A 23,232-nucleotide genomic window follows, 5' to 3' on the forward strand; every position below is an offset into this window, starting at 1 on the left:
ATGCACCGTATGCGCAGGAGTATCGGGACACCTGGCCATTACGCTCGCAGGAAGAGGAACAGATGCAGAGGGTCGGTCCCCCTGTGGGTTGCCAATGCCCCCGTGGACCCTTGCGTTTTTGGTGCATTTATAGGCAATAGTTGAAATCGTTTTCGGGGGAATGTCAATTTCTTCCAGATTTGCGTTACTCATGACAGGGGCTCGGTCAGTGAACGGTGAAGCCTCTTCCCGAGACCCTGGAAAAGGGCAGGCGACCCAGGCAATTGGCTGCGAGGTGAAGGAGGCCTTGAAAGGCGGAAGACTTTGCATCGGAACGATGCGGGGCATTTCCGAACCCTGAGGCTCTAAACTACGACTTAAAACTCATTGAAAAGAAAACAATTGCATTAACCATCAAGCACAATTGGTATTTTGGGTTTTAAGCTAGTCACGAGTCAATATGCCTTCAATGTTGGGGATTTAATTTATTTGGTTGTGTCTCGACCATTTTTTAAAAATATAATGTATTTAATTCTGATCAGTGCTGATAGTTATGCATTTTTCACGTCAATAAAATATATCTTGCTTCACTTTTTTTTTTTGGGGAGGGGGGAGGCTTGAATCTTGAAATTCAGCTGCCAGGGACCCAAGCGGGATATGACAAAAAGTCACAACTAGATACCCTACCTAAAAAGTTGACTGAATTTGTTTGCTATGATCCAGATTTTTATATTTTTAACTTATAATATCCTGGGAAAAAAAAGCTTCAAAAAAATTATATATAATATATACTGTATTATATATATATATATATATATATATATAAAAGCCCCAGAAATGCTTGCATGCAGTGGTGTGTGTCGTTATTTTTATTTTTTCTTCATTTACGTATCCAACTAGTCAACGCTTGCTCCTCCGGGCTCAGTCACAGTTACGAGCGTTACACAACTTTAACAGGCGCCTAAATGTGAAGAAGAAAGTCGAAGAGACTGCGACAGCGTCGGCCGACAGTGGATGACGCCGAGCTATTTTGAGGGAAGCCGCTCACAGTTGAAAGCCGCTATGGGAGCCTCACACTCTTCACAAGTCGCTTTATCTCGTTGCCAATTTCGTAGCGCGACTGCTCGTCTGGGCTAGCAGACGCTCGTCTTTGGAGGAGCGAGAGGCAACTGAATTGAAGTTCCACTCTCTCGCGCCCGATACGTCTTCATTTCGAGACTCCTGGTGTGATATTTGCAGGGGGACCGGTTTGACGGGATGAAACATGAGGACCATCTGTCTTGCATTGATGTTCATCCCTCCCGTTGACACTTTTTGCCGGTGAGGTCTGCTGGTAATTGGGTCAGAGAGGAGAGGAAAGTAAAGTGTCTCAGACGCTGGAGACATCGCGTTCAGAGCGTTTGTGCGAGGAGTCAAGAGGCTAGCGAGCAAGATTTAGCCTTCACACACTTTCTTGTCAATATTGACTGCAGATTTGAACTGTGAGGGCTGGCAACATGGAGGTGAAAGCACTCGTCTCACACATGCACATCCATCAGAAAGTCCTTTTATTGGAGCCGGACCAACCGCCGGGCCCCAAATTACAACTCGCTTTGCGTTTGCGTTGTAAACGTTTGGACGAGAAAGAATGAAGCCATTGTTCCCAGCCAATGCTATAAAATAAGTCTTGAGTGAAATTCTACTTTTGATGTGAAAGATGGTCTTTTGATGGCATAAAATGAACAAAGTGCGGCAGAGATGGGGCTCGTTTGCCGGCTACACATACTGTACATGGACAATGCTGGGGTAATTAACTCATTCACTCCCAAAGACGTGTTTAAACGTCTTTTCAGACTTGGTCCAGAATTGGCCGGTACCTAATGAGTTAATATACTATGTCCTAAATAAACCAAAAAAAAAGCTTAAAGACCACCAAATGAAACAGAGTCCTACCTACCCACCGGCAACTACTACATTGCAATGTTGATTTGAATTCAATGAATTCAGCTTCCATGGTGAGAAAAGGTTGTTGGCTGCTGCATTCGAACACAACAGAGAGACTGCTCTTTGGCTTGTTGTGTCAAATCCTGGTGTGCAGGGACCCCCCGTCCAATTAATCGAGATCATTTTAATCAATCGTGTCTCTCCCTTCTGCTGTTTGCGTTGCCATATGTTCCCGGCAGGAGACTTTCTACATTGAGCATCTCCTGCATACTCGCATGCAATAAGCTGAGGTTCTGTTGACCTTTCAATATGCATGGATTTTCCTGTCCTTGTTGGCGACGTAAGGAAAGGACACATTATTCCTTGCCGTGGTCCGACCGTCACACACGCACGCACACATTGCAAACTTGACCTTACTCTTACCTGTGCCTTTTCTAATCAAGAGAGAGGAGAGCTTTGCAAGTCATTAGACCTCATTCTCTAATAAATGCGCAGAAATGCACAGGTTCAGTTTGTACTCCAAATTAGAGTCTGATTCACAACCAGACTTGGGGAGTAACGGAATACATGTATCGACGTTACGTATTCAGGATACAATCCATCAATTATCTGAGCCGCTTATCCTCACGTGGGCGTGCTGGAGCCTATCCCAGCTGACGTCGGGCAGCGGGCAGGTACACCCTGAACTGCCAGGCAATTGCGGCGCACACATCGACAAACAACCTTTCACACTCACAGTCCCATCCAGGGACAATTTAGAGCGTTCCATGAACATACCATGGAGGATATGCAAACGCCACACAGGAAAGCGGGATCCCGGAATCGAACCTTGCACCGCTGCACTGTGAGGCAAACGCGCAAAAACAATTTACACCGTGCCACCTGTATTCAGGATCCCCATCCCCACCCCCTCCAAAAAAGGGTTCGAGGAAAAAAAAAGTACTGTGTGTGAATATTTGGTAAAAATGTGGATTATTTGCAGGATTCCATTTCTAATACGGAGAGAGAGGCGCCGCAGTTGAGTCATCGCCCGCTCTCAAACAAAACTGGCCAAAACAAGGGATTGATGGAAACCGTTTTGTGCTTACTGGACAACTTATTCTTTTTTAAATAACAATCACAAAGAAACGTGAACGGTCAAAATCATCCATCCTGGCGGTTAGCTTCGAGGAGCGCTAAGAGCTAGCAGGCTAGCCCAACATCTGCAACTTGGAAATACTTAATTGCTGTCACGAATCACCCACAGTTTTACTATTGGAAAAAGCCATCATCTGCTTAACTCGTCACCGAGAATAAAATATATCTCCACCTGGGGTTGAAATAATTTTTTCCTCCCACTCTTTTCAACAAACATTTGTTCTTCCAACATGCATACGCAAGTCGAAAAAGAAAAATTCCATTCAAATAAAGTGGATGTTCTGTTCGAGCCTTTTGAGATGTGCTTTTCTCCACCATTAATAAAAATTTAAATTAAAAAAATTTACTTTTTCACACAACTCCTAACGTATTGGAGCACGTCCTGACAACATGGAACTCAGGTGACCTAAACTGGAACGTCTGCACCGCGTTATGGAAACAGCTCACCTGATGAGGATGTTTTTCTTCAACCTTAATAGCTCTGAAATTAAAGAGGCGTGCTCCCCGCTGGGTGACAGATATCCAATATTGGCAATAAAGTCGCGCTACCTCCAACTTGAGCGAGCTAATAAAAACTCCGGTGGCGGGGCCGACAGAGGGAAAATCTCACCCTCAAGCACCATGAAGCCACACGCGGCCAAACAGTAATACGCTTTGGTGCCCTCGGTCCCGAAAAAGGACGATTCTTTTCTCCCCGTAGAGGCGCTGGCCTTCATCGCGCCATCACCCTCGTCTCATTTGTCTAATTACCATCCTTTTATTGCCATTTAATGAAACTGAACCAAGCCTGAAGTGGCCTGTGCTCAATTTCACAAACTGTCGAAAACATGGAATCAATGGACGGTAAAGCGCTACACAGGTTTTATGGCATTAATGGCCTCGCTCGCTGCTAATTGATTATTAGGTCAACAAAGCACAGGCTAATGCACAGAGTGACCACATCGGGCTAGAAATTTAGAAAGCCAGAAATGAAGCCCAAAAATCCAGAATATGAAACGTCGCCACCACAAAGGGCTTCAATTATTCAATCCGCTTCCTGGAAAAGGACTTTTAATCCGATCTCAATTTTTGTCAAGATGAAAAGTAGACGAATATGAATCCCACTGTGATTTAATCAAATGTATTGAAAAAAAAACCTACGCTTCTTTGGCACCCATCTCATTCGGATTTAATTAACGGTAACAATGTAATTGTGGGGACCATGAAATGTGTAACGCAGCAATAAAACACAAGTAGATGTCAGCACCAGTTGAACAAAATGACACGATCTGGTCCCTCACCCACTACCCATGCACCTGATCCTACATATCTAATCACATTACACAGCGGAGAGGGGTTAAAAATTAATCACGTCTCGGCTTAGCACAAAACAATTCGGTCACCAATGAAAAAAGATCAAATCAAATCGAAGCATTCACGGTCTAAATCTGCGTCATGTGCAGTAACTCTCATACAAAAGAGCGGGAGTTGAATTAAAAATACTTTTGTCACAAAAGCTTGACATATTGACAACATTCAAAACCAAACTCCATTGTCGACTGCTGCGAATTTAAGCCTACTCTATTTCCATGTTTGGATCACGTATTCAAGAACAGATGCGTTATTTAAAATTACGATAGTGATGTTGGTTTGACAAGGTGATGAAACCGGTGGAGGGATCAATCAGGTTGTTTGTGTTTTTGTGTGGGATGATCCTCCAATAAATTCAAACACCTGCTCCACACACTTTACGAGAAAAGAGAATGTTGCTAATTTGGAGGATTAAAAAAAAAAAAAAAAAAAAAACAGCACGATGATAGATTTGGCCTCGGCCATACCAAGTTATTGATGAAACTAACAGAGCGAAAGTCTCCAAGGACATGTCTGTTTGTCCAATTTAGGTGGTCAATGGTGGGAAGAGTTCTTTGCCACTTTTTTAGCTATCGGTATTTAGCATTTTGACAACATTATTACATTTATATGAACATTTTTTCAACGTGGGCCCAGTGTTTTTCTGTGCGGGATGAGCTTTATATACAAATACTGAGAGGAACGTACAGTACTTTTGTGTGCAAAGAATATTTTTTTGCCTTCCCAAGTGACAGCATTGCACACAATTGACTTTATACGTAGGTCCTCAAGCACACATACCTGTAAAAAGTGTCTTTGTGTACAGCCCGCGATTACACTGAAGATGAAAAGCTGCTACTGCAACCAATGTCAAATGGAGCATCCTCTCCAAGTTGAAACACATTCGAGGTCATCAGATTTTCATGTGCGGTGGCACAGCTTAACCGAGCAAAACTAATGGGCACATCAGTGGCCGGGTCAAGGATCCTGTTCGGGATGCAGGTCCGTGTTCGGGAGCGGAGCCACACGGCGTGGGTCTGGCCTCGCCGGGCTTTCCTACTTGGCAACGCGATTAACAATTGTGACCTGGTGACTCATCCCTGCCTCAGCCTTGACCCAGAGACCATCAGGGAGTCACAACAGACGCACACGCGTCAGGATACTGAAGTCCAATGAAACGCTGAGTCACAGCCTCACTTTCAGGCCAGCTCATTTGTACCCAGCGTATTTTCACGACTTTAAGACAACACATAAGGGTCAATTTTTCTCACGGTCACCTCGTGCACGCAGCGAGTTTCAAATTCTGTGAATGCTATTGGGTGACTTCGACGAAGGGCCCGCTTGACAGACTGTTGTTGTGCCGACACGTTGCTTATGTAGGACAGCATGCGGACGTTAAAGTGGGAAGGGTGGGTGTGAAAGAGGGCACCAAAGGCACGCCCCCAGTAGATTGTCGGTACGCGAATTGTGCAAACCATCCCGAAAACACACGCTTACGAAACAGCTTAAGTTGCAAGCTATCACTTACGCGGAGGACCGTGGGAATAGATCAGCCGCGAGATAATTATAGTCTTTGAGAAAGTCTTCGACTGACTAATAATTCGAGATAATTCGAAAACCACTAATACGACCGTGGCGCAGCAACATCCGGCGGATTACAAGGAAAGATGGCCAACCTACACTTTTACTAAGAAACGTAATGTTCTGCCTTACATGAAATAAAGACGCTTTCTTGCAAATTCTAATCTTTTATTCTTCCACTGTGCCGACTGTTCTCTCAACCAATCCCAACATTTCGACATACTTGCTGGGGCTACGGCAAGTGATGAGGGACAATCATAATTAGCATTTTGAAAAACTGTACAACAAAATGATTGCCGAAAAACACAGCCAGTCCAATCACATCACCATCATGGACGACTTGCCACTCACTTTTGACATCTCGGTAAAGTCAAGTCAACTGTATTTATCGAGCACTTTCAAACAGCCATCGCTGCATACAAAGTGCTGTACATGGAGCAATTTAACATGCAGAATAAACAGTAAAACAAATCGGTAATAAAGACGGTAGAAAGCACCAAACAGTAAAACCAAGAACAAAAAATAAAAAAAAGTAAAAGGTAAAGGGAAACAAAATCTGATGTTTTGGAATGTCTTCTTTTCGGAAGCAAAGTAGAGCAAAATATTTAAACAACGAAATCTGATCTGCATTAAGTCCACAGTGAACAGCCACAACATGCCCAAAAATGGGAAATGCTCATGACAATTTACAACAACTGCTTCTCAGTCGTATTGGCCTCTGCAGGCATTATTAGTCAGTCGAAGACTTTCTCAAAGACTATAAAACATACAAAACAATTTCAATTTTACATGACGAAAGCCTTCCAGAGTTTGATCCACCTTCGCCTAAGATGCAAACTAGAAATGATGAATTTAAAACCGTTTATTAATTTATCGATAAATTGTTTGGTGAGTGTTGAAAATGTTGCCTAGCAAAATATAAAACTTCACAATATATTTTTCTTTTTAGTATAATCCTTTTAGAAGTCTATATTTCTTTAATTAGCAGAATGGCGAGCATAAAACTGGGACAAGTGCAAACGAGAAACCTTTCCGAACAAGATCCCCGAAGGTTTGAACAAGCAGCTCTGAAAACGGGAAGGAAAGCGATTTTCAGGGTCGCGTTGCATAACACCGCTGCAGGTTTTGCAGCATCTGCGCCGATAAATGTGCACATCATGCTGATATTTCTGAATTTATTCTGAATCATCACATTAGCCTCCAGAGATGTGATTGCATCTTCATCTCCACTCTCTCTAGGTCATCTCAGAGTATAACACTCTCGCTCCCTAATGTTCTTTTAAAATGTGTTATCATTCACGGTAAATGAACCGCTGGATAATTCCAATCTTTTTTACTGTTCCCAGTAATTCAATCAAAGCCGACAAATGCTCCGGCGGTCGTAGCTCGGCCTTGGATGCCTCAACAAGTACATGCTTTTAAAAAGACATCACTTCATGAAGTAAATCTTTTATCCATCCGTTAGGATTGCGGCTCTGACCGTTAAAAAGAAAATACTGATTTAATATCATGATACATCGAGTTATGACTCCAGCATATTGGGCTTGATGATGCACCCTCGTATCCATGACAGTCAAAGAAGCTGATCTTCACCTCCCAGATCCTTTCTGCATTTTCTCACAATTACGAGCCAAAATGAGGAAAATGGTATTGAAACTACTGCAACTGCAAGTAGAGAGTACACCTTGCACAACCGAAATGAAGTACATCGGGGGCACAGCAATTGCTGGTGTTGGCTGAGCTAATAATTCGAGGTTGAGGCAAAGAGCAAAGTCGAGAGTCTTTGAATTGGTGCCAGGTCAGGTCATGCTCCTTGATTCACAGAATCCAGGACAGGGAAACTCACTTTGTTGTCGCTGTAGCCAAACAGCAAGCAGCCACGGGGAAAGGCAAACATGCTAAATCAGACCATGGGATGGGGATTCTAGGAAAGGGAGATTGACAAGGCAAGGAAGGTCACGGGTAGACTTGGTTGGCGACGGAAGAACAATCCACTGCTGGTGGGTCTTAACAAACAATCTGGCAATGAGCGAGTGATCAGAGGGGCCTTGATTTCGTGGCCGTGGCAGACTGACAGAATGAAAAGTTGGGCGGGTGGCAGGAAAAAAATGACTGGGAAAGCACACGGGTGACACATGGCATTGAATGAACACTTGTAGCCCTCTTTCAAAAAGACCAATCCTTGAAACTATAGTTTGACGACATGCTCCGACCACATTACATGAGCTGCTGAGGTTTCGGGCATAGCGACGCCTTCGAAAAGGTAGTCCAAGAGGGACTAATAAAAAGAAGCAATTGCCAAAAAGTGAGGTTTGATACACATTTTGTTAAGTTAATCAACGCAGCTAATTATAAAGCTTTATTCCTCCCCGCAAATGCTAAAAGTGTCTTGCTTGCTTAAACTGTGACTTCTAACATAAGAGTAGTACATGAGCAAATTGACAAGTGGGGAAGAAAAAAAAAATCATCCCTGTCTGGCCCCATCTGGTTCCTCTAATTAGATTAAAGAAAGCATTGCACCCAAGGAAAAACAAGCGACAGAAGGCGTGACTGGCGAGGTGTTAATCATTTGAAATGGCACTCGCGAGAACACTCGAGGCACACACCTCGAGGTTTGCACTGACCTGTTACTTTCAGGAGCTTTGCTGAAACTATCGCCGAATATCCACCTCCATGAGGGTGGGGGTGTTAGCTCAACCCTCGTTTGCCAGCAACCGGACATAAAATTTGCAAACGGAAGAAGCAGTCAAGGTACTGTACCTCCAGCAGCTTTGAGTTTGGTTGTGATTTCCGATCAACAATAAATCCAAAACATAGCCAGTGGTTCACACTGCATGCGTTTTCATCTGTTGTGGATGAAGCATATGGCCCCTTTTCCACAGCCATGCGTGCGATTTGCCCATGGTCATAACATGCAGCGGTATTTGATATTGACGCTTTTTCGGCCAATGGATTTTTCAAATTTTTTTGAACAATTCTACTGAGGACAAAGTCTCCGGTGACCCCGGGTCAAGGTTCACACTGCCACTCAAGAACAGGAGCTGCTGACTTGGCATCAAGAGGATCTCATTCTGGCTGCAACACGGCACACGCTTGAGAAAAGGCTTTTCAATGTTTTTTATAAATATAATCAATAGCATGAAAGAAAAAAATATATTAATGTATTACTACTCAAATGCTCCTCCACCTGCCGGTAATTGGCCATGAGGTAAAATCGGCTGCCGCTGGCGGACTCTCATTATTTGCGTGTAATGTTTAGCCAATTTAATTTCATGCGCAACTTTCTGACAGTGTGTCCTGATTTTGAACAATGTATGCAGGAACAGAAGCTGTAAGTGTCCAAATCATTGCACCACTGGGCCCAGTGCAAGTGAACTAGCAACTTTCACAACCCTGGTTGTTGATTTAATACAATGTGACACATTTTTGTTTTGTATGATCCCACCCGGGCGGCCTGGTGGTCGACTGGTTAGTGTGTCGGCCTCACAGTGCGGAGGGTTCGATTCCCGCTCTGGCCTTCCTGTGTGGCGTTTGCATGTTCTCCCCGAGTCTGCGTGGGTTTTCTCCGGGTATTCCGGTTTTCTCCCACACATTCCAAAAACACGAGTGGCAGGTTAATGGAACACTCTAAATCACAATTGTCAAACTCAAGGCCCGGGGGCCAGTTCTGGCCCGCCACATAATTTTATGTGGTCCGCGAAATAAATCACACGTCAACTTCGACGATGATTGCTAAAATCTGTACCAAAATGTCAACTTTTCATATGTAATAAATAGGCATGATATTGCAAGCATTTTCTTGTTACCAAACCCTTCATTACACTAACAATCGCTGAATGAATCATTATTCTTGTCTTCTTTATATGTTTTAACAGCCCTTCAAGGGAAACGGTCACTACAATGTAGCCTGTGACGAAAATGAGTTTGACACCCCTGCTCTAAATTGTCCCTACGTGTGATTGTGAGCGTGAGTGGTTGTCCGTCTCTGTGTGCAACCAGTTCAGGGTGTACCCTGCCTACTGTACCAAGACAGCTGGGATAGGCTCACGCATGATCAGAAAATGAATGGATGTTCGCACCCTCCATTTTGGGTTTTGACCAAAAAAAAAAAAAAAAGTGAGTGAAATTACAGTATTCCTTGATTTGACAAAAAAGAAATGCACATGGAAAATCTCACAGGGTTACAGTTAATGTCCTTGCATTGGTATCAGGCATTTGGAAGCAGTGCCGTGAGCACCTTGGCGCTCCCGCAGAAAGTCTTGGGTCGTTATGAATACGTAGGAGGTATACGAGGAGCCTTGTGTGCAACTGCTTTTTCAGCAAGTGTGACAAGTAGGAGGCCCAGGAGGCTTTTTAACATTTTTTTAGGGCGGTTCAAACGTAGTACACGGTGGTCTCGCTCGCTGCAAGATGAATAGACGCATGCACAAAGCTTCCAATTAGCGGCAGCCAAAACATGCAGAAAGAAAGAACTTTTACATCTCATTAAGATGCACACAAACACTGGCCGGCACAAGCGGATGGGCGCCCGTTAGTTGGAGTACGCTGCTGGCCGATAGAGAAGCTTTTGGCACAGGACGCGCTCCCGTCACTGGAGAAAAGCCTTTTTATTTCACTCACAGCGGTTCTCTAGGTGAATAATCCTGTCAACAGCGCGGCCGCTGCCAAAACGCTCTCAATCATCATCCAATTATGAAGCCTTTCCACTGGACTTCCAGGATTTAGTTGGGGCTTCTGCTTGAACTGCAAAGCGGGGCGGCATTCACGTCCGAGGCATAGCTGTAGACTTGTTTTATCAGACTGGAGAGTGCCAACGCTGGCACGTCGCATGGAGGGAGGCTTCGCTTAGATAAACATTGCCATGGTGCAAAACAAAGATGCGGATAACGCCATCATACGTGATAAAAGCATTGGCTGTGTTCAGAATGCTTGTACCAGGAGGGCCGCCAGAACGCCAGGGCAAGGCAAGTTTCGTGTACGCCCCTGAAGCCGCGGTCCGAGTCTCTTTCGCCAGCTGCGTCAAGAAGCCATTTTGCAAGCACATCAGGAATTTGGAGATATGAACTTGAATTGTTTGGCGGCCAAACATCTTGCGTTTCAAGGAAGCTTGTCTCACAAATTTCAGTACGTTTCAGCTCAGAAAATAGTGGATACTTGAAAGTACGAGAAGTGACCTCAAAAGTGTCCATCCAACCAACTCATTCAGTACTAGCCAATTCTAGACCAAGTCTGAAAAGACGTTTAAAAAAGTCTTTGGGAGTGAATGAGTTAAGTGCATATTATATGCATTTTTTGGGGGAGTAGGTTTATTTCATACTTTCAGGGGGGAAAAAAACATCACGTGATCTTACCATTACTGCAAGAGAGTAAATAATGAGTGTTTATTTTTATCATGATCAGTATTAATATCATTATGAAACATTGTCAATGCAAGTGTAATCCGGTCAATTGATTCCAACTTGGGATATATGAAGCCACTGTAACTATTCACGTTCTGCTTATTTCTGAAGACAAAAAAGATGTCTCGAAGGATCGAATATTTGAATTTTCTAATATGAATTGGGCGCATCAGGAAAAAAAATGGGGGTGAAGAGTGAGGAGAAGCAACAATATAGGGAGTGTGATTCTTTGAACGCGCCATCTTACCACAGTCCAAATTGTATTCTGCCTGCGCCTGCCGAAGGCTATGAAGTGTCCTGCAAATATTGAATTCTGTCGTCTTGCCTCACTTCCTCTTTCGCTGGGAAAGAGACTGGAGGACTGCAGCACCTCAAGCACATGCACAGACAAACACCAAGCACCGCTGCTCACCACTCGGCCTCACTAATAGCCCACCTCTCAACGCCTACACAGCCACTAATACGTTCTTTATTTTGCAACACATCCAGAGCATGCACACATTTCACAAGCCGTACTCTGAACTCTTGACAAGAACATTCTGGACTCCGCAGAGGATGTCTGATGGCTTAAAGTCGATGGGTCTTTATTCGCGTCTTCAATCTGCGCACGTACACTAGTGCTGCATTTCAAAGACTGCTTGACCTCCATGAAATTTTCAGTGCTGTGGCGAGTTAGAAAGTACCGCACAAAAATGCTATTTGCCGCTTTCGGGTCGCTGTAACGACCATTGCTGCACTGCTCGATGATAACCTCCCAAGTCCACTTCACGACCACTTTGATTTTCACAAATTCTCAGTGTGTAGATACAGCAATAAGGACATTGTTTTAGTGCCAGGGTTTTACGGAGCCCCTAAGGCAGGGGTGTCAAACTCATTTTAGTCGGGGGCCAATTTGGAGTTACATCTTCCCTCGGAGGGCCGTTATGAAAGTGAAACCACAAAATGATGAATTGTACACAACAAATGAAGAGATCACTAGTTTCGGAATCAGTCAAAACGATCAAAGTACCGTAATTTGTTCAATGAGGGTAAACAGGGGAACATAATTATTGTAAAATCTCAACCTTATTTATTACAATTGACATTTCGGTACAGATTTTAGCACCTTGACACACATGATTTGCTTTCGCGGGCCACAAAAAAATGACCTGGCGGGCCGGATCTGGCCCCCGGGCCTTGAGTTTGACACATGTGCCCTAAGGGGACATGGAAGAAGAAAACCCCCCCAAAACTTTGCATTCTCTCGCAAAGTTTTGCATTCCCTCGCAAAGAATGCGAGATATCGCAATCTTTTATTTTCTTTTTGGGAAGGGGACGCTTTTTTTTTTAAATGCGCGATTTTGTACTTTCGGGTCAGCTTGGCTAACGTCCGCTTCACTCTCATGCACGGCTGATTGAGAGACGACACTACTTCGGAAAGGAGGGAATCATGGAGGAGAATCAAGAACAAATTTCATGTCTTTGTATTTCAAGCCGATGATCAAAGTAAAAGTCAATACAACTCGCCAACGGGTGAAAACACGCCATGTTTGTTTTCAGTTACCCGGACGATGACCCGGAAATACATCAACGCCATTTAAAAAAAAAAAAAGGTCAAGTCAATGTTTATGCATTCAAGCCTTGACCGTTTCCTGTTGGCGCCGCCAACTTGGCGGGCACACTCCGAACGCACAATATGACAAAAACTCCCCGTGGGCTGCACGCTGACAAGCAAAAACCTGCCGCTCCATCGAGGCGCCTCCGGGCCTCAGCGGCGTTACATAACAAAGCCTCGCTCCAGCGTAATCCGCGAAGATGTGCAGTGTTGGTGTTCATTTGCAGCGCGGTAGAAAATAACGGAACGGGGGTGGGGGCGGTGGTATTGACAAGAGAGGAGGAGACAATGGGCACACAAAGTGACCCACATACTGGAGATGACTGCAGGCTTGCGGCTCACGTGTCAAAGAGGAATTGGGAGACTTGACTCGGAGCGCTAAACAAAATGAGACAAAAAAAATAAAATCTCAAAAGTACATTGCTTGCTCCCGAGTCACGCTTCACAACTTCACCTATTCTTATTTTTGAAGCTGTGCTCCGTTATTTGCTGCAAATTGCACCTGCAGTTTTGGTGCCGTTTATGAAATGCCGCAAGATGACGCTAAAAGCCTGCGTCAGTCAGAAAGTACCTGTAGTACTAATATAGACAACAAAGAATTTACTGTTGGGGTTTTCCTAGATCTAAAAAAAGCTTTTGACACAATAGATCACAGTATATTAGTGAAAAAACTAGAAAGATATGGCATTAGAGGTGTAGCTTATAAATGGATAAAAAGTTATTTAGAAAACAGATATCAGTACGTGCAACTCAACAATAAAAAAACGAATCAACTGAAAATCACTCACGGAGTTCCTCAGGGGTCAGTGCTTGGTCCAAAACTATTCATCTTATATATAAATGATATCTGCAAGGTCTCAAAACTATTTAAATGTGTCCTATTTGCTGATGATACAACTTTCTACTGTTCTGGAATAAATCTGAAACAGCTCCTGACAACCGTAGAAAACGAATTAAACAAATTAAAAAACTGGTTCGACAGAAATAAATTGTCACTTAACCTGAAAAAATCGAAGTTAATTGTTTTTGGCACAAGACCAATCAAACACCAAGCTAAAATTATGGTAAACTCAATTGAGATAGAAAGAGCGTATGAAACCAAGTTTCTCGGATTAGTAATAGACTCAAAACTATGTTGGAAGCCACATATCGATAACGTAAAAAGAAAAATAGCCAAAACCGTAGGGATCCTCTACAAAACCAAGGAAGTGCTAAATAAGAGATCTTTGTACACATTATACACTTCATTATTATTACCATATATGACCTACTGTGTGGAAATATGGGGAAATGCCTGCAAAACAAACACACTCCCTATTCTCAACCTACAAAAAAAAGCAATTCGAATTATTAATAGATCAAAATATACGGAACCCACAAATCCACTATTTATCAAATTAAATACGATGAAATTTTATGACCTGGTTGACTTTAAAATCGCCCAATTAATGTACAAAGCACACAATAACCTGCTCTGCCAAAACATTCAGAAGTTTTTCGAAATTCGAGAAAGCAGCTATGATTTAAGAGGTACCAACTTATTCAAAAAACTCAAAACAAGAACAAACATCAAGCAAAGAAGTGTATCTATCAAAGGTGTTAATCTGTGGAATAATCTCGAAACGGACCTGAAAATGAGTAAATCGCTTGCTGAGTTCAAAAACAAATTCAAAAAAATAGTACAAACAACCTAGATCAATCAGAGTTAAAATGATAAATTCAAAACATTAAATATAATGATAAATCAGAACTAAGTTGATAAATAGAGAAAGGTATATAAATATCCATTATGAATACAAGAGAAAATTGACACAAGAGTGTCAGGGTGTGGAAGTATATAATCCCGATACAAACCAAAAGTTGTAAAAATATCACGGTTAAGGGTAAAGTATGAGCCTTAATGGAGACTTTTCTTCTTACTTTTTTCTTTTCTGATTGATATAAAAAGGATTTATTAGATACAATCACATAACAGGGTAGGACTAGATAAGTTTTTTACTTTTTCCTACTCGAACATAACTGTGTTGAATGAAGATTGATTTCTTTCTTTTTACTTTTTTTATCTACCTTATTTTCTGTCAAATTATTACTGTATATATGTTTTATGTTCAATAAACAAACAAACATTTTTTGGTCCAAGAATGTATGGTGAAGAAGCTGCCATCCTTTACATTACAGCCACAATAAGTGTCAGTCCCAACACCCGGCAATCAATTGCCGCATCTGACTTCCGCTATCGGTCAGCCATTTTGCCAGTCGATGACAGTGAGGAAAACCGACGGAACCAGATTCGAATAGACGGCAGTCTCGCTCGACTGCTTCCATGCCTTCAACGCTGGACATGTGAAGCCTGTCCGACTTGTGACAGAGACACTTAATTCTGAGGAGACTTCTTTGAAAGTGAGAGACTGCAGTGCGAAGATGCAGTCCGATACGGACCAGTGAGCCGTCACAATCCGAGAGACATAGCCCCTCCCCCACCAAAGAGAAAAACAATTTCTGAGTCAGGCTTGCCTTTCTGTAGACAATCATGTTTGGAGAGTCCTCATCTGGATCCGTGAGGCCCACGCCGACCCGCTCTTTGGAGCCCTCGGCCATCTTCACTCAGACCTGTCAGACAAAATAGACACGCCACTTGAACAGCAGCACAATTCTGTTTTGAAACACAAGATGGTTTATTTTGGAAGCGCGTGCAGTCGCAGTGCTGGAGAACGCCACTTTGTCATCCAAAGAGCGCTTTCGCCTCAAGTCAGTCGTATGGCAAAATAAAGTTCTTTAACCAGCGGATGGATCACACGACCTAGGCTAGCATTGATTTGAAAGAGGAGGTTTTAAGAAATCATTTAATTTTTAACACAAGTCAACCAAACTATTCCACCAGCATGCCGATGCAAATCTGCATTAATGATGATGATCATGTTGCAATGATGTGACAAAAATGTTGGCTGTTCCTTCTTCGGATTCCTTCTTGGACATAAGAGACAGTGAATAAAATTATCATTAGTGTTAAAATGACACACCATTAAAAAAAAACTCCACATTTCAAACAAACGTGGATACAATTAAGTTGAACCATTAAAAAAAAAAGTTACACTGTTGTGAAAATTCTTTTCCACACAAAATACGCTTGTAGCACTAATTGTTCTTTGTATTGCCCCAAAATTTCAAGACGTAAAAACTCGGCAAATTGTTCTTGATCAAACAATGCAAACAACTTGTTTGCATTGCCATAAATTTCAATTTATACTTTCAAGCTGTGCCAACTTACATGACAGTTTCAGCAAAAGTAAAATCAAACTGAGCCACAAAAAAGTTGCAATGAGGAACAAAAAATGTAACTTTTTTTTTCTCAAGTGGCTTTTGGCTTTGCCCTATGAGAGGCTGTCACAGTGAGTCACTCACAGCCCACATACCGCTTCCAAAATGATCAAAAGTAAACCAAAATCTAACTTGAGATGTTGCCGAACATGCTAGTGTGCGTTTTATCCAATAAGAAAAAAAAAAAAATCAGCCAAGGCAAGTGCCGCTGAAATTTACATGTTTATTCATGAAATTAAGACTGCTGGAGATGAAGAACCCCCCTCCCCTCCACATCTCACGCTTGGCTAGAAACTATTAGCAGCACACAATGGGCACACTCACCAAGGGTGACGACACCTTATGACAACAACGACCACGAATGGAGCCACAGCACAGGTGGAACTAAATCCAACCTGAATAAGAACAAACAGGTGGGCAGAACGCACGGATGGCAAGAGATGATTGGCTGACCCGAGAAGAACTGAGACAACGAGAGCAGCTGGAGACGATAACATAACGAGCAGACAAGGAAGACCGGACTCAAGGAAACAACTCTGCAATCCATAACTAAGAAAAAAAATGAATCGAAGACAAGCCTCATCCGCTCGCCTACCGATGGCTTTGCGAGCATCTGTTAAGAGATTTATTTACGACCTCGCCATCACTTTCTCCAGGCTGTCTCCTCGCGTGAATGCCCTCGTCCCCCCCCCCCTTTCTCTCTGACGCTCCGCGTTGAATTAATTCTGCTCCACAAAGGATTTTCATAACCTGGCCTCACACATACATTGCCACCGAGGTCTCCTGTGTGTATTAAATGGGTTAAGGCCGTTGTTAGTCCTTTAATCGGCCTGTGTGGACAGAGGTGAGGGGGGGGGGGGGGGGGGGTTGGATTACATGCCCTGTACACGCTTCCTCCTGTTTGCCTCTTGCGGAAACAGAAGTGTGGTACGGTGAGGAAAAAGAAGGAGATATAATAAAGCCGCACCATTTCCATTGAGTTTACATGAATGGAACAATTTTGATTTCAACAAGTAGAGAGGCCCCCTGTTGCCTTTGAAGAATTGCATTTTAGATGTAATTTATCTGCTGGCTGGACCAGACAAAAAAAAAAAAAAAAGACAAACAAAAAAGTGGCACTGAAAATATGTGTTTGAAAATTTCCAGGACTGGTCTGCCAAACGCAATATTTCAAATCCAAACAACCAGCTCATGTTGTCCTTATCAATATGCGCTAGCCGATCAATCGGCACGTCTACGGAGAGATTCCGTCGCGTTTGCTTCATTCAGTGCGCGAGAAGAGGTGAGCGTTGTCGTAGGACAACTCGCGGCTGCTTCACAATGACAACAGGCCAAGGCCCTGAGCATCTGACAGTTCCTGGCCTAGAACAACTTCTGCTATGCTGAAACAAGCTATTTCCTCACCTGACCCCCCCCCCCCCCCGTCTTCTTTACTATGTTCATCAATCTGACCTGATTTGAAGATGCAAATGACATCAAATGGCTTGGAAGCATCCTTCCGTGAATTTTGGCGGGAGAGCGAAGGCTGAGAAGTTGCGTTAGACGCTAGGGAGCGCTACTTCGAAGCCAAAAGCTTGTAGTTTGTAGCTTGGATTTGAAAAGTATCTTTTGCAAGCGGGGAGGGGGGGAGGCATCAGGAATTTCGGGAAAAGCTGTTAATTTTACCGAATGGCCGGTGTATTTCCGGGACGATCCTGGCCACCATGGCCGCTAGCCGCCGTCCTGTCCATTACGTTTTAGCTCGCGATGGCCGCATGTCGTCGGCAACTACGTTGACGGCCCCTCGCTGACAACTTTTTGTCTGTCAACTGTGATTTGACAATAGTTCACTGGAGCTGAAAGTTGTAATTCCATTGAACATCTTGAGAAGATTTTTTTTTTTTTAATAAATACAGCCATCCATCCATTTTCTATCAAGCTGGTCCTCATTGACCCCAATGTGGTTGAGCTGGAGCCTACCCTAGCTGATATTGGGCAAGAGGCGGGGCGTACCCTGAACTCATTGCCAGTCAATTACAGGACTCATACAGATGCATCAGCATTCACACCCATTTTCATCTCTGGACCAAACTTTGTCGCCCCTCGAGTGATCCCTAAACATGCACCTCTGACCTCAGGACACCTGCTAACCGCTCGACCACAACATTCAAGAGCTCACTTCAGTTATGTTAAAAGCCAATTTTATTCCTTTCTTACTGTCATGCAACAATAGTTCCGGAGACAAGAAACAACTTCCCCAGCATGCAAATGAATGGCCACAGAGGGTTGGCACAGGATGTCCATTGAAGTGAAACAACACAAATCCACACAGCAACCGTCGGAAAAAAAAATTAAATAATCACACGTCGGGCCCACTGACAGTCACTCTCATGATGTGTGTGCGCGCACATGTACGACACCTGCCAGCTGCCACAAAGTGAAGCCTGCATTACCTTAGAAAGCAAAGAGCGGCCGGTCCTGTCCGCTGCGCTCCTTTCCGCCGGCTTGGCTCCCTCCTTAGCAACAAGCAGCGGACGGGTTCATGGTGTCATTGGCAAGAAGAAGGGATGAAGAAGAGGAAGACTGGGAGAGAGAGAGAGAGAGGAGCAGGTTTTCTCGCTGCAGTGCGTTCCTCCTCCTCCTCCTCTTTCTTCACTCTGGTGGTTTAGTTGAGGAGATCCTCGCGTCGTCCTCTCTACTCCTCTCCCTCTGTCAGCTTGAGGGCGAGAGAGAGAGACAGAGAAAGAGAGAGAGAGTGGCAGATCAAGTTGGGAAGAGTGGAGGAATGAAGGAATTTAGAGAGAATGTAGAGAGAAGAGAGTGTGTGTGTGTGTGTGTGTGTGTGTGTGCAGTGTAAAATAAGAAACATTTCGTGAGCAGCGGAAGGCTAAGTTGTGAATGCTGTATTGTCGGCGTGCTGAGCGTGCTTATTCTCCTAAGTAGGCTAGGAGTTATTTTTATACCTCATCTCTATAAATCACTGCATTATGTAATAATAATGGGGGGGGGGGAAACTTGTAGCTTGAGGATGCGCATTTGCATGTCCCTTCCTTCGACATGGAGTCATTCAAGCTTAAATGGCAACAGATGCATTTTTATTATTATTTTTTCCCCCACCACGATTACCTCTGCCTGTAATGCATGACATTCTCATGCAAGGGATGCTGTGCAAATGCCTGCAATGGAGTTTATTCCCAATGGCCTATTCACTCTATTTTGTGGAGTTTCTCTTGGCTGTACTGCTTCCTGTGTCCATAGATTTTTTTTTCATCCAATCAGAATTCAGCTTTTAGTGTTGCTATGTCAACATATTCTATCCAGTGCCTTCAGTCAGTGGTGATAGCCGATTTAACGTCCCCGGTTTGAGCAATGGGAGCAGATTTCAAATTTGTCCTCACAAGGGCCAGAGTCAACCATGACGTCAGCATCTTTTCATATTCTGATTGGTTGGTCGGAGGAAAACTTGTTGCGGCCAAATTCGACTAGCAAAATACACCTAAATAAATTCAGATAAGACAAGAAAAGATAAGACAACCTTTATCTGTTGTATTCCATTTACATTTGGATTTTTTCATGCTTTTGTCATGTTATTAGATAAGTATTGATTCTGCTATGACGTTTTTGCATACTGTAGTATTGATGAGGGATTGGATACCATCACATTTTTTTGTCTAAAACTTCTGCTTGGCTTAATATGTGTAACCCAGGGGTGCCCAAACCTTTTGGACCGAAGATCTACTTTTCGATCAACTAACCTCCCGGGATCTACCCTTACCGGCACGCGCGCGCGCGCGCACACACACACACACGCACACGCACACACACACACGCACACGCACACGCACGCCATGATGAGAAACAGTCTGAAACTGAGGCATGCGACGCACTTTTGCAGCCTGTTAACTATCGTAGCTCACACGTACCGTTTTAAAGTGCTTCCCTGGGCCCCCCTAGGTTCCTATTCTTTGCCCGTGCCCTCGGTGAATTGTACACGAAGCAAACTCTGAATGAGAATAATGACGATAAAAGATAGAGCGCAACAGCTCTGATCACAAGCTGCAATTGCAAACTGCTGAGCGCCAACAACTTCCGGTGACGTAATCACGTGGCACCGTAAATTCAAGATTTACCTGCTTTATTTTATTTTTCAAATATTTTTTTTGTGAAAATGTGAATGATAGGATGATTAGAGTGCAGCGTACATTAACACACACCCAAAAAATATTACTAACATGTACAAAGACACATAAATGGTTGTTTGTTTTTTTTCTCCTCGACACTCCTCGGATCTACTTGGGACCTGTCTTAGATCTACCGGTAGATCAGGATCGACGTAACGGGCACCCCTGGTGTAACCGATGTAAACAATATGAATGAATATTGTATGTTTTAAAGTTGAGTTAAAAACACATATTTGTGTTTTACTTTGATATTGTGTAAAAAATAAAACATCTGGAAAATTGTGGTAAAAATAGGAAATGTGAGAACATGAAAAATAGTTCCTGAATGAGTTAAATGTTCCACCTTCTGAATTGGTCGAGGAATGTGGAATGAGGAAAATGTCAACAAATGTGAGGTTAATAATTTGGGGGGGTGGGGGGGGGCAGAAAAAACAAAAAAAGAAATCACAAATAGGCTATTTTTTCATTTATAGCGGGTCAGTTTGACCCGCAATTTGACATGAGGGTCAACACAGTATGACAAACAATTGTGAACAAAGGCCTTTCTTTCTTATGGAGATGATGATTTGACGTGTCAATCTGTCGCAGTATAGCGCCAGCTACTGCCAAGGAGGATTTACTCAATGTCAGATTATTATATTTTTTTAAAGCATCATTAGCTGGTATTGGCAGCTTCATACGTCATACATACCTAAAAAAATGGTCGTATTGGCCCGATACGATACCTGATATTGATGATACAAATAAATTTGATTTGACTTCGATGATTAAAAACTGTTGACGTTGGGAGGTGCCTTAAGTGGAGTAAGTCCAAAATGGTATGGAGACTAATTCACATTGCTATTTTTCAGCAGCGCTGTTACCTCAGTGGAGAGGTGAAAAAAAAAAATCAACAAACAAACCAGCAATTGATGCTTTGCGGCTAAACGTCTCCATATTTTATTCCATTTTACAAACGAGGGTTGTTGCGATTTGCCTTCCAGGCAAAGCAAACGAGAGGAAGAAACAAATTGAGTGCACCACCAGAAGCCCCGTTGATAGCAGACTGTTTTGGCGGGCTGTGCCGTCTCATACAAATGAGCCAACCGCTAAAGCGATGACATGCATTCAGCTTTGCGTTGTGATGAAGACGACCGAGCGTCAAACACGACCGCCTAAGAAAGTAACGCAGTGAACTCTGTTTATGTCAGCCTCCACAAACACACACACACACACGCAAAAAGGCATAGCTTGAAAGTGGCTCTGGATTTTTGCCCAGACTAACTGTCAAGTCATGGGGTGGGAGAGCTACCTGGTTTGACCCAAATAAATGTCCAAACAAACAAAAAAGTCAATTCCCTTTAAATACCCCCTTTGAAATATATAAAATGGCTCATTTTGCTGAAAGTGGCAGCGCGTAAAATTTACTTGGGTGTGTAATTTCACACTTGATGTCTCAGAGATCCCTTTATTTGGATGCGCGCAGCATTTAAAAAGTCATTCTTACATCATACGGTCCCTTGAAAACAATATCAACGCCGAGGCCAATTTTATATTGCGTGCATGTCATGACTATTTGTCGCAGGGTGGCCCGCCATGACTTGCGTTTGTACCTCAAATTTATATACAATATGTGTGCATCTGGAAAATGTCTTTATACATATGTGTGTGTGTGTGTGTCCCAGATTGACAAAGTGACAGGCTGGAATATTTCAATCTGCTTTAAAAGGGCCAAGGCTGCTATAATCTGCATGACTGCTAAATTATTAAACATCCTGTTCACTGACACAGAGTGATGTTGCTCACTCCCCCCGCTCCCCCCAACCCCTCCTCCCCACACACACTCGCGTGTTAGCTCGCAAATGCTGCAAATAGAAACAATGAGAAGTGAAGTATAAGCGATATATCGCAAGCAGACGGCGTCACTCTGCTGGTTGTATAATTTCATGCGCCAATGATTTTCACCCTCGATCATATTTGGTCACTTAAGTAGGTGCACAAACATTAATATGAGGCAACCAAAAAAAAAAAAAAAAGATAATTTAGACCAAATATTAGATGAAGTCATGATATCACTGATTGGAAAATAGTCATTATTTGGGCCAAATACCATTAGTTTTCATGCAAGGAAGCAAATTTGTTTCAAATGAAAACCTCGGACTGTGCCTCATCACTTTGGTCCCCAAAAATTAAAAGTACGGTTACCAAAAAACACACAAAAAAGTTCCCGTCCAAAGGACTTTTTGCCACAAAGTCTTTGTCCATCTTGTTGAACAAAATAAGTGCTTCACTCCTGAGTAAATGCCTGAGCAGGATTCTTTTTCCATGAAATGTACACATTAACAGTCTCCTGTGATTCTTATATCACATGAAAAGTTTTTTTTTTTTAAATTTTAAAGAGTAATGAGAAATCTCAAGTCAGTAAGACCGGCTCATGACTGCTTAACCCTATCAAATCTGTTGGAAATTTTGTGCTGGAAAACAGGCAGGACAGCGGCCCATGAGAACCGACTTGGGACGCCCCACTCGCCTGACTTGTGTGTGGGCAGCGCCACCCGGTGACGGTGTGGATGTGGTTGTCTGTCTCTATATGTGCCCTGCGACTGACTGACGATCAGTTCGGGGTGTACAGTAGTCCGCCTTTTGCCCAAAGTTAGCCAGGATAGCTTCCAGCGCCCGCTGCAACCCTGTTCAGGATAAGCGGTGTTGAAAATGGATGGATGGATTAGGAATGGAATATTACTGAAAGTCCTTAGCTGTGACAAATATTAGACCCCTTCTCTTTCTTAACCAGTGCAGGCAATGTGGAGACACTGGAAGTTAAAAACAAACA

The 23,232-nt window shown here is 43.2% G+C and overlaps 1 protein-coding gene across 2 annotated transcripts in view; it reads right to left on the minus strand.

The window, feature by feature from the left end:
• Window positions 1-19,178, minus strand: part of LOC147196353 (regulator of G protein signaling 6-like) — a 34,044-nt gene extending 14,866 nt beyond the window's left edge. The window contains exons 1-2 of one of the 2 annotated variants that reach the window (XM_086127942.1): window positions 18,693-19,177; window positions 15,457-15,552 (exon numbers count right to left, since the gene is read on the minus strand). In XM_086127942.1, the coding sequence (XP_085984068.1) occupies window positions 15,457-15,540 (84 nt within the window). In that variant the 5' untranslated portion in view covers window positions 15,541-15,552; window positions 18,693-19,177. Of the gene's footprint in view, window positions 1-15,456; window positions 15,553-18,692 lie in introns of both variants that reach the window. The other variant, XM_086127943.1, reaches the window with a different exon arrangement.
• Between the last annotated feature and the right edge of the window lie 4,054 nt (window positions 19,179-23,232).

The sequence above is a fragment of the Hippocampus guttulatus genome, chromosome 13, assembly GCF_054856545.1.
Source record: "Hippocampus guttulatus isolate MCC_2025c chromosome 13, RoL_Hgut_1.0, whole genome shotgun sequence".
Classification (NCBI taxonomy): Eukaryota; Metazoa; Chordata; class Actinopteri; order Syngnathiformes; family Syngnathidae; genus Hippocampus; species Hippocampus guttulatus.